Source organism: Cervus elaphus, chromosome 20 (genome assembly GCF_910594005.1).
Source record: "Cervus elaphus chromosome 20, mCerEla1.1, whole genome shotgun sequence".
NCBI lineage: Eukaryota > Metazoa > Chordata > Mammalia > Artiodactyla > Cervidae > Cervus > Cervus elaphus.
This window is the reverse complement of record NC_057834.1, coordinates 135,589,389-135,602,229: the sequence shown is the minus strand read 5'-3', so window position 1 is coordinate 135,602,229 and position 12,841 is coordinate 135,589,389. Positions and strand designations below refer to the sequence as shown.

Genomic DNA, 12,841 nt, shown 5'->3' with positions numbered 1-12,841 from the left:
AAGTCAGGGCTTGCCTTTGTATCACACAAACATAACACAATCTCTAACTGCTAGTGAAGTGAAGTGAAGTCACTCAGTCGTGTCTGACTCTTTGTGACCCCGTGAACTGTAGCCTACCAGGCTCCTCTGTCCATGGGATTTCCCAGGCAAGAATACTGGAGTGGGTTGCCATTTCCTAGGAACTTGATAAATATCTGTGGAACGAATGGCTTAAACAATCTGGCTAAAATAAAGAAAACTTAAATAATTTTAAGGCAGTTTGCAAAACTAAATGCAACTACCAAAAATTATTTCTGAAGGAGATACTTAACATAAAATAAGAGCTTGTACTAATTATAATCTGGAACACAAACTTCAGGTATTATTAAGGAGAGAGAAGGATTAGTTAAGAGAGGGAGACATCAGAGAAGGGATCATGGCACATCTAGAACACAAAAGATGCTATTTTGATGTTCAGAGAAATATAGGTTATTTTTTTTTATTTTGAAGGTAACCACTAGTAAAATCTTAAAGAAGAATACAGAATTCCAAAATATAAAAGATAAATACAAAGAAAATACAAACCTGTATAACAGAAAGCAGACAACAAAGGAAACAAGAAGCATAAAAAATCATAAAGAATAAAATGAGATAGAAATAAGACAAGGTAGATTATAACAATAAATGTGAATTTCTTGTTGTTGTTGTCCAGTCACTAAGTCATGTCCGACTCTTTGCAGCCCCATGGACTGCAGCACACTAGGCTTCCCTGTCCTTCACCATCTCCCAGAGTTTGCTCAAACTCACACTCATTGAGTCAGGGATGCCAGCCAACCACCTCATCCTCCTTTGCCCTCTTCTCCTATCGCCTTTGGTCTTTCCCATCATCAGGGTCTCTTCCATCATCAGGGCCTTTTCCAATAAGTAGGATCTTCACCTTAGGTGGCCAAAGGATTGGAGCTTCAGCTTCAGCATCAGTTCTTCCAATGAATATACGGGGTTGATTTCCTTTAGGATTGACTGGTTTGATCTCCTTGCAGTCCAGGGGACTCTCAAGAGTCTTCTCCAGTACCACAGTTCAAAAGCATGAATTCTTCGGCACTCAGCCTTCTTTATGGTCCAACTCTCACATCCATACGTGACTACTAGAAAAAGCATAGCTTTGACTATATGGACCTTTGTTAGCAAAGTGATAGCTCTACTGTTTAATACACTGTCTAGCTTTGTCATAGCTTTCCTTCCAAGGAGCAAGTGTCTTTTAATTTAATGGCTACAAGTCACTGTCCATTTGGAGCCCAAGAAAATAAAATCTGTCACTGCTTCCAATTTTTCCCCTTCTATTTGCCATGAAGTGATGGGACAGGATGCCATGATCTTAGTTTTTTGGATATTGGGTTTCAAGCCAGCTTTTTCACTCTCCTCTTTCACTGTCATCAAGAGGCTCTTTACTTCCTCTTCACTTTGTGCTGTTAAAGTAGGATCATCTGCATATCTGAGGTTGTTGATATTTCTCAGCAATCTTGATTACAACTTATGATTCATCCAGCCCATTATTTCATGACGTACTCTGCATAGAAGTTTAATAAGCAGAGTGACAATATACAGCCTTGTTGTACTCCCTTCCCAATTTTGAACTAGTCCTCTGTCCATAGAATTTGCTATGCAAGAATACTGGAGTGAGTTGCCATGCCCTCCTCCAGGGGATCTTCCAGGTTCCAGGGATAGAACCTGAGTCTCTTGCATCTCCTGCATTGGCAGGCAGATTCTTTATCATTAGCACCACCTGGGAAGCCCCATGAGTTTTTTTAAGCTACCCTATTACCAATATAGAGACTCTCAAACACTTTAAAATAACATGAAAAAAAAGGTTATAATTAAAGAGTAGGCAGAGGCAATTCTTGGAGAAGGAAGTGGCAACCCACTCCAGTATTCTTGCCTGGAGAATCCAATGGACAGAGGAGCCTGGTGGGCCACAGTCCATGAGGTCATACAGAGTCGGACACGGCTGAGTGATTTAGCAGCAGCAGCAGCAGAGGCAATTCTAGCAAAAACTGAAAATAAAATGATACACTGATCATATGAAGTACAGAATTCCAGGGAAGTGCACAAAATAAGAAGAAAAGATTCACTTGACATTGATAAAGGACACAGTCCATAGTTCCCTGATAGCTCAGTTGGTAAAGAATCTGCCTGCGATGCAGGAGACCCCAGTTTGATTCCTGATTCGGGAAGATCTGGAGACAAGATAGGCTACCCACTCCAGTGCTGTTGGGCTTCCCTTGTGGCTCAGCTGGTAAAGAATCCACCTGCAATGCGGGAGACCTAGGTTCCCTACTCCTGGGTTGGGAAGATCCCCTGGAGAAGGGAAAGGCTACCCACTCCAGTATTCTGACCTGGAGAATTCCATGGACTGTATAGTCCGTGGGGTCACAAAGAGTCAGACATGACTGAGTGACTTTCACTTCACGTCACAGTCAGTAGTGAAGAGATAATCGTTAAGAACCTTACATGCCAAAAAACATTATGTTAAAATGGAGAAGCTAACTGAAAAATAATAATTCTAGATGATTTTTAATTCATATCTCAGTCTTTTCCATAGATGAAATGGGAAAAAATATTTAACAGTTTCAAATCATACAGGTGAGTATACACGTTGAACTTCGAGCCATGCAAACAGAATACAATACTAATACTCCAAAATCAGACATATTTAAAGCTGTAATATAATACACCAAAAAATCAATAGCAAAAGTCAATTCTTAAAAACAATTTAACTTTTTAAAACTTTCATTGCACACTCCCAAATGAATATGGCATCAAGAGTTACTTAATTTGCAGACTAAGAAAGAAAGACAGTGACAACCGTGTGACTCAGAACCAATGGCTCTGACCACACCTCTGTTCAAAGGAAGCACTTTAAAAATTACTGTTATTGTGACTTAAGGCAAAACACTGCAGGCAGATTCTTTACCAGCTGAGCCACAGGGGAAGCCCAGGAATGCTGGAGTGAGTAGCCTGTCCCTTCTTCACCGGATCTCCCAGACCCAAGAATCGAGGAAAAGCTATGACCAACCTAGACAGCATATTAAAAAGCAGAGACATTACTTTGCCAACAAAGGTCCGTCTAGTCAAGGCTATGCTTTTCCAGTGGTCATGTATGGATGTGAGAGTTGGACTGTGAAGAAAGCTGAGCACCGAAAAATTGATGCTTCTGAACTGCGGTGTTGGAGAAGACTCTTGAGAGTCCCTTGGACAGCGAGGAGATCCAACCAGTCCATCCTAAAGGAGATCAGTCCTGGGTGTTCATTGGAAGGACTGATGTTGAAGCTGAAACTCCAATACATTGGCCACCTGATTCGAAGCAGTGATTCCTTGGAAAAGACCCTGATGCTGGGAAAGATTGAAGGCAGGAGGAGAAGGGGATGACAGAGGATGAGGTGGTTGGATGGCATCGCCAACTCAATGGACATGAGTTTGAGCAAGCTCCAGGAGTTGGTGATGGACAGGGAAGCCTGGCATGTTGCAGTCCATGGGGTCGCAAAGAGTCGGACAAAACTGAGCGATTGAACTGAACTGAAGGAAAAACATATTGCCAAGTTAATTGAGCGGTCAATCCAATGAGCTAGGAAGAGAAAAGGAGAAAAGGATTAATAAGATGAAGGCAAAAATTAATGGATTGGAATATTTTTAAAGAGAATTGATCAAAGAAATCCAATAGCTGATTTCTTGACAAAAAAATAATTAAAATAGAATTCCAGCAAGACATTAAATATGCAAAACACAGTGCAGAGACAATCACAGTGAATTTCAAATGAGAAAGGGTGCTTATTCCTAGAGTGCGGATAACTGCCCCCACCCAAATTTGTTCTCCACCTGCATGGACCCATCTGCAAGTCTCCTCGCTCTCTACAGGGCAGTGTCCCAGAAGCAGGGGAGGAAGGAGAGTGAGGTCAGAGGGCGTGTTCACTAGGTACCCTCTCAGCTTGAGGTTGGTGTGAGTGTCCCTCGCCAGAGATCTCTGCTCCTGGTAAGACACCCCACCCCACTCTCTCACCCCGCAGGCCCAGGGGCGGGAATCAGCGCCACTGCCAGCTCTGAATCAGCGCACTGTTCCTCATGGTTTTTCTGCACACACACCTGGCTCAACAAGCCCTGTATCAATAACCCTCCTGGAATAATCCTACCTTAAATGTGCCCTCTGTTTCCTGTTACAACCCTGACCAGTACACATGCAATGCTGAATTTCTTTTTCCAGGAAAGTATAGATGAACAAAATTAAGCCAAGAATAAATCAAAATAAAATATGCCAGTAACTGTGAAAAAATTGAAAATATTATCACCTGCAGCTAAAGGTTCAAATGCAGAGTCCATCATGCTTTCTTATTTCCTACAATTATCTACTTTTCAAAACCTCCCCAAGTATTAAAAAGATAGAAATCGTCTCACTTTTACTGAGTTAACACTTGAGTGACATTAAAATAGACAGTAATGTTAATAGCTCAAAAAGCTAAAACTGTAAACCAAACTTATTTATTAAAAGATGAAAAATATCTTAACAAATTGAATCTACCATTCTATTCGAAGACCAGCCAAACAGAGACTGTTTTATGAAACAAAAATAGGGCAGTACTGGATCATCTTTTTGTAGTGACTTGGCTAGAAAACATTAAAAGCTTAAATCATAAATCTATAATACAAAGATATTTCCTTAACTTAGAACCAAGTATTTATCCCCTTCATGGCTCACAGCCTTGCCATGGCAACTGCTGCTGCTGCTAAGTCGCTTCAGTCGTGTCCGACTCTGTGTGACCCCATAGACGGCAGCCCACCAGGCTTTGCCGACCCTGGGATTCTCCAGGCAAGAACACTGGAGTGGGTTGCCATTTCCTTCTCCAATGCATGAAAGTGAAAAGGGAAAGTGAAGTTGCTCAGTCGTGCCCCACTCTTCGAGACCCCATGGACTGCAGCCCACCAAGCTCCTCTGTCCATGGGATTTTCCAGGCAAGAGTACTGGAGTGGGGTGCCATTGCCTTCTCTGTGCCATGGCAAATGGGCTTACATAACTTGAGGAAGCTATGAGCCATGCCGTGCAAGGATACCCAAGACGGACAGGTCATGGAGACAGGTAGTGGAGAGTTCTGACAAAATGTGGTCTACTAGAGGAGGGAACCCACTCCAGTATTCTTGCCTGGAGAACCCCATGAATAGTATGAAAATGCAAAGAGACGTAACACCAGAAGATGAGCCCCCAAGTGGGAAGGTGTCCAATATGCTACTGGGGAAGAGCGGAGGGCAGTTACTAATATCTCCACAAAGAATGAAGCCGCTGGGCCAAAGCAGAAACGATGCTCAGTTGTGGATGCGTCTGGTGGTGAAAATAAAATCCAGTGCTGTAAAGAACAATATTGCATAGGAACCTGGAATGTTAGGTCCACAAATCAAGGTCAATTAGACACGGTCAAGCAGGAAATGGCAAGATTGAACATTGACATCTTAGGAATCAGTGAACTAAAATGGACGGGAATGGGCAGACTTAATTCAGATGACCATTATATCTATTACAGTGGGCCAGAATTCCTTAGAAGAAATGGAACTATAAGGAACTATATTCCTTATAGTCAATAAAAGAGTTCAAAATCCAGTACTTGGGTACTGGACAGAAACTGTAAGGCCCTAAAAGAAGCAGAAGAGATTAAGAAGAGATGGCAAGAATACACAGAAGAATTACACAGAATGGTCTTAATTACCCAAATAACCACAGTGGTGTAGTCACTTACCTACAGCCAGACATCCTGCAGTGTGAAGTCATTTGGGCCTCAGGAAGCATTATTACAAACAAAGCTAGTGGAGGTGATGGAATTACAGCTGAGCTATTTAAAACCCTAAAAGATGATGCTGTTAAAGTGCTGCACTCAATATGTTAGCAAATTTGGAAAACTCAGCAGAGGCCACAGGACTAGAAAAGGTCAGTTTTCATTCCAAACCCAAAGAAGTCAAAGAATATTCCAACTACTATAGAACTGTGCTCATTTTACATGCTAGAAAGGTTATGATCAAAATCCTTCAAGCTAGGCTTCAGCAGTATGTGAACCGAGAACTTCCTGATACTCAAGCTGGGTTTAGAAAAGGCAGAGGAACCAAAGATCAAATTGCCAACATTCGTTGGATCATGGAGAAAGCAAGGGAGTTCCAGAAAAGCATCTATTTCTGCTTCATTGACTATACTAAAGCCATTACTTCATGGCAAATAGAAAGGGAAAAGTGGAAGCAGTGACAGATTTTATTTTCTTGGGCTCCAAAATCACTGCAGGTGGTGACTGCAGCCATGAAATTAAAAGATGCTTACTCCTTGGAAGGAAAGCTATGACAAACCTAGACAGCATATTAACAAGCAGAGACACCAGTTTGCTGACAAAGGTCCATATAGTCAAAGCTATGTTTTTTCCATTCGTCATGTATGGATGTGAGAGTTGGACCATAAAGAAGTCTGAGCACCAAATAATTGATGCTTCTGAATTGTGGTGCTGGAGAAGACCCTTGAGAGTCCCCTGGACTGCAAGGAGATCAAACCAGTCAATCCTAAAGAAAATCAACCCTGAATATTCATTGGAAGGACTGATGCTGAAGCTGAAGCTCCAATCCTTTGGCCACCTGATGGGAAGAGCCAACTCGTTGGAAAAGACCCTGATGCTGGGAAAGACTGAGGACAAAATGAGAAAGAGGCAGCAGAGGATGAGATGGTTGGATGGCATCACCGACTCAGGGGACATGAATCTGAGCAAACTCTGGGAGATAGTGAAGGACAGGGAAGCCTGACATGCTGCAATCCATGGGGTTGCAAAGAGTCAGACACAACTTAGCAACTGAACAACAACACAAAATTTATGTGAAACTACTATCCAAGATTATGGTGAAAGATTAGAGACAGTCCTATTAAATTTAGGACTAACATGATGATGCCCACTATCAATTACTGTTATTTAACATTGACTTTTAAAGCTCTAGTCAATGTAATAGGACATGGAAAATAAATGTTAATATTGAGGAGGATAAAATATTGTTACTTGCAAAAATGATTGTCTATCTGAAAAATAACCTTAATTTTACCGTCTGAGCCACCAGGGAAGCCCTGAAAAATAACCTTAATTTAAAAAAAAAAAAGTATACTTATAAATCAACGGGGATTCCCTTGTGCCTCAGCTGATAAAGAATCTGCCTGCAATGCAGGAGACCTGGGTTTGCTCCCTGGGTTGGGAAGATCCCCTGGAGAAGGGAAAGGCCACCTACTCCAGTATTCTGGCCTGGAGAATTCCATGGACTGTATAGTCCATGTGGTCGCAAAGAGTCGGACATGACTGAGCGATTTTCACAATGGAAAAAAAGAACACACTATAGAGAAAATGAGCAAAAGACATAATCTAGCAATTCATAAAAGAAAGACAAATGGTTGACAAAAATAAATATTTCAACTTGTATCTATCAAATTTAAATAATGAGATGATCTGGGTAGGAAGAAAGAGGTCCTCTCATACTTAGTTCTTCAAAAAGGGTAACAAATTAGACACTTACAGTTTGGCAGTATGTTTTAAGACCTTTAAAATATACACAGTCATTGACATGCAGTTCTCCTTCCAGCAATTCAGTATAAGCAATCTAAATAAGAATGGCTGGACACAGAATTATATTCAGAGGTATTCATTGTTGCTAAGATCAAAAAATATTGATTCAACTTACAATAGTTAATTCATTGAATTCATTATGATACATTCATACAATATTATATGGCTACTAAAAATAATGTTTAAATGCTCATTTGTAAGTCTTGAATTGTTCACAATCTATTTTGATGAAAAGTCAAGTTTCAAAACAATATGCAAATCACTAGCTCATTTTGTCATATATACTAATTCCTTTCTAAATACATAAAACCTTAGTATATACAAAATGTTGATAGGTGTTATATCTGAAAAAGAGAAATCTGAAATTTTTGAATCTTGCTTGGGCTTCCCTGTGGCTCAGACGGTAAAGAATCTGCCTGCAATGCAGGAGACCCAGGTTCGATCCCTGGGTCGGGGAGATCCCCTGGAGAAGCGAATGGCAACCCACTCCAGTACTCTTGCCTGGAGAATCCCGTGACAGAGGAGCCTGGCGGGCTACAGTCCATGGGTCGCAAAGAGTCAGACACGATTGAGCGACTGACACTTTCACTTTCACTTTCCGTATCTTAAAGGGGCGATACATCTGAAAGAAGCTAGGTAGTGGTTTAGACACTGTGTCCTGTCTGACTTTTGCCACCCCATGGACTGCACCCCTCCAGGCTCCTGCCAGTGGGATTTCCCAGGCAAGAATACTAGAGTGGGTTTCCATTTCCTCCTCCAGGGGATCTTCCCAACCCAGGGATCGAACCTGGTTCTACTGTACTGGAGGCAGATTCTTAACCGACTGAGCCAGCAGGGAAGCCCAGAAAGAAGCCAGGCAGGTTGTAAAGGGGGCAACTGCCTTGAGTGTGTTCAGGAGCCCCCGTGAGCAGGATGCTGGCCAGGCATGCAATTGGTTCTGACTGTTGTCTACTGTGGTTATTTGGTGCCTGACCTCAGAAAAAAAATTGCTTAACCTCAGTTTTCTCAACCAAGACATAAACAGAACAGTTTCACAGCACTTGGTAAATACTAAACCTCAAAAATAGAGAGTAATGAATTTGCCCTCTTGTTATTTAGTCACTAAGCTGTGTCGTGACTCTTTTGCAACTCTGTGGACTGTAGCCCACCAGGCTCTTCTGTCCATGGGATTTCCCCAAAATCAAATCTAAATTCCAGCAAGCTTCTAAATCCAACTACTAATTTACAGAAAGCAGAGAAAAAGCGGCATCCCACAGGGATACAATCAGCAAAATCCCAACAGTGAGAAACTCCACAGGACAAATAACCCAGTTTCTTCAACAAATAAATCACACAAAACAAAAAAGAGAGATCTGAAAATATGTCGTATCAACCAATGTAAAGGTGTTGGTCTTACCTGAATTCTTATTCAAGCAAACAAATGATTGATTTGATACAATGGCATTTAAGAGAAATTTGTGAATTTAAACATAGAGTATATATTAGATGATACTAAGAAACCGGCTTCCCATGTGGCACTAATGGTAAAGAATCCATCTGTCAATGCAGGATAGATGGATACAGGTTGGATCCCTGGGTCGGGAAGATCCCCTGGAGGCGGCCATGGCAACCCATTCCAGTATTCTTGCCTGGAGAATCCCATGGATGGAGGAGCCTGGCGGGCTGTAGTCTATAGCATCGACAGAGTCAGACATGACTGAAGTGACTTAGCATGCATGCAGTAAGGAACTATTGTTAATTTCTCAGCTGTTACAATGATTCTGCATTTGTGTTTCTTCTAAACGTCCTTTAAGAGACACACAAATGTTTACCGATGACATGACAGGCTACACCGAGTTTGCTTTAAAATAACCTGAGGGAGGGGCCTGGAAACGTGGCGAGGGCGGGATGGGCCCTGAGCTGACGGTGGACACACGAGGGTGTACCCTACTGTTCAGTCCACTTTTCTGTGCTTTCAGACTTCTCCATGACGACAACAAAAGAGTTCTACTTTTAAAAAGCAAACGCTCTTTCCATCTTTATGATGAAGCTGATGGACTTAAATTGCAGAATTTGCAAATCAGAAAACAAGCAGAGCCAGTAGGGACTATCTATGAAAATAAAACAGAAAGGCAAAGGGGAGAAAAAAATTCAACAGCGAAGCAACTCTTCTCCCCCAACTTCCTGACACATCAGAAAACAAGCCAGAAATTGGGAACGCCATCCTAGTGCAGACAGACTCCTTCCCCACCCCCCACCCCCCAGCCCACACCCGCCAGCCGTTCTGATTCCTTTTCTCTGAACAGCTCTCCAGACCAGAGAGCCTGCATCAGCATATCCCTCCTGGGAACTCCTTGGCCCAGACTGCTCCGGGACTCCGCCAGGGGCCCGACCACGACCCTATTGTATTGTTACTGGGATGCTGTTGTTCCCTGGGAGGGTCGAGAGGTCACACAGCCAGGAAGTGGCTGAAGCGGGATGCAGGCACCCCCTCCCAGCTCCCCAGCCTCTCCCACCTGGACCCAAAACCCACCCCACCCAAACTGTGCCTCCCACTGTTTCCGACCAGGTGCTGAAGAGCTGCGCCGCGGTCCCTGCGGTCATCGAGGTTCTTTTCAACTCCTACCCTCAGCTCCGCGTCTCTGAGTCCTGGAAGGAGGTGATCCCTGAAGAAGTGTTTCAGGTGAGGAGTGGTCCACTCTTCCTCCGTTAGTACAGACTGTCGTCTTACTTCCGTTCTCCACTGGGGTTTTGCGCTCATATTCAGGAAAGGATGAAACATCTGGGGAAGGAAAGAGAAGGGCAAATCAGGGGCATGTCTGAGTGTTTCTGTTTTTCTTCTGGAGGCTCAGTACTCACTCAGCCCACGGGTCTGGTTGGGGTGCTGTGGGCTGCAAGGACCACCCTGGCTTAGGAAGCTCAGGGCTCCATAACCAGTCTCCAAGGGAGGGTGGGCCACAGAGATCCAGAAGCCTGTGTGTCCACTTCACCTTCTGACATCTCAGGATATGACCGAGGCAGCTGCGGGCCCTGCATTCATACACGACAAAGTCCACAGGTGACTGTTGGTTAAGAAAGGAACTTTTTTTGTGTAGAAGCCTCTAGAAAATGGCCCCTCATGTTTTATTGACTTGAGTCCCATGCAGATTGTACACATGCATGCTAATTCGCTTCAGCCATGTCTGACTCGGTGCGTCCCTATGTCCCTATAGACTGTAGCCCTCCAGGCTCCTCTGTCCATGGGCTTCTCCAGGCAAGAATACTGGAGTGGGTGGCCATGCCCTCCTCCAGCTGATCTTCCTGACCCAGGGATCGAACTTATATCTCCTAGGTCTCCTGCATTGGCAGGTGGGTTCTTTAGCAGGTTCTTTACCACTAGGGCCGCCTGGGAAGCCCCCTGTGCAGATGAGGAATTCGAGGAGATGACCTGTATTATCTGAGATCACCCAAAACAGACTTCCCTCTGACTGGGCAGGAGCCACCCTATGGAAAAGTGCCCAGACCCGCTTTGGGTAGGATCTGGTAAAGAATCTGCCTGCAATGCAGGAGACCTAGGAGACCTGGGTTGGGAAGATCCCCTGGAGGAGGCCATGGCAACCCACTCCAGTCTTCTTGCCTGGAGAATCCCATGGACAAAGGAGCCTGGCAGGCTATATATAGTCCACGGGGTCGAAAAGAGTCGGACACGACTGAGCGACTAACACACACACAAACACACACACAGAGTGACTTACACACGCACGCGCGCACACACACACACACACCATCAGTAGCCACCAAAGGATTCCCCATGCCATCAGGGCTCTTCTCTCTGGGAAAAAGGAAAGAAGTGTGCCGGTTCCACGTGCCCAGACTGACACTCCCTGCCGTCTTTCAGATGCACCGGGCTTTCTACCGGTCCCTCTTCGCCTTGGCGCACACGCCCCGCTGCCTGCAGCATCTCTGCCGCTGCGCCATCCGGAAATCGTTTGGCAGAAAGTGCTTTTCTCTCGTGCCTCTGTTGCCCTTGCCGGAGACCCTGCAAAATTACCTGCTTCTGGAGCCAGAAGGGGTTCTGCGCTGAAACCCAGCATGTGGCCCAGGACACAGTGCTCTTCTGACGGGCCTTGGATGGGACCTCCCACCCACCCAGTGCACAGACCTCACCCTGCTTCAGGCTCACCTGGGCGCGGAGTTGGTAATAAAAGCCCTTTCTCCCTCTCTCAGGGTTGCTTGTGAGAATTGAAACTGTGAATGTCATAGTACATGTATCACAAAGTACCTTTCCACAGTTCAGTTCAGTTCAGTGGCTCAGTCGTGTCCGACTCTTTGCGACCCCATGGACTGCAGCACGCCAGGCCTCCCTGTCCATCACCAACTCCCGGAGCTTACTCACACTCATGTCCATTGAGTCGGTGATGCCATCCAACCATCTCATCCTCTGTTGTCCCCTTCTCCTCCTGCCTTCAATCTTTCCAGCATCAGGGTCTTTTCAAATGAGTCAGTTCTTCGCATCAGGTGGCCAGAGTATTGGAGTTTCAGCTTCAGCATCAGTCCTTCCAATGAATATTCAGGACTGATTTCCTTTAGGATGGACTGGTTGGATCTCCTTGCAGTCCAAGGGATTCTCAAGAGTCTTCTCCAACACCCAACACCACAGTTCAAAAGCATCAATTCTTCAGTGCTCAGCTTTCTTTATAGTCCAACTCTCACATCCATACATGACTACATGGACTGCCTTTCCACAGAGGTTGAACTAAAAGGTGTATGTATTTTTCCCAGAGTTGGTCTCCCTGCTCATGATGGTTCAGCCACAGTCCTGCTGTCCCCACTCCCAGCCTTCAGACCCTCTGACTTAGGGTTGGAAAACTTTACACCCCTTCTAGAGCTCAGCCCCCCAGGAAGACTCTGCCCCCCAAACATGACAGACGTCCACACGCAGAGAGGAGGACGCATGCTTCCGTAACGAGAGCCCTGCCCAGGGGCCTACTGGTGCTTCCAGGTGCATCAGCGCCCAGAGCCCCTCGGAGGACGCTGGCGGGGTGGTGGGCAGACACTTTGATCCTGTGCGAGTCTTCTGTCCAACGGCCCCAGCAGACCCAGCTGATCCAGCTGTGGGGGACAGTCCAGGATGCCAGATACAGACGCAGGTCCGTGGCGGTTGCCCTCAGCTCAGCCTGAGCATCCATAACAGGAGGAAGCTCTAAAGCCTAGGACTGGATTCAGTTCAGTTCAGTTCAGTCGCTCAGTCGTGTCTGACTCTTTGCAACCTCATGAATCACAGC

General features: G+C 44.8%; 1 protein-coding gene across 2 annotated transcripts in view; it reads left to right on the top strand.

Moving 5' to 3' along the window:
* The window catches only part of ASB18 (ankyrin repeat and SOCS box containing 18), a 71,971-nt gene extending 60,194 nt beyond the window's left edge, over positions 1–11,777 (top strand). For both annotated transcript variants that reach the window (XM_043878148.1, XM_043878149.1), the window contains 2 exons: positions 10,147–10,260; positions 11,455–11,777. In XM_043878148.1, the coding sequence (XP_043734083.1) occupies positions 10,147–10,260; positions 11,455–11,640 (300 nt within the window). In that variant the 3' untranslated portion in view covers positions 11,641–11,777. The remainder of the gene's footprint in view (positions 1–10,146; positions 10,261–11,454) is intronic.
* Positions 11,778–12,841: the final 1,064 nt, after the last annotated feature.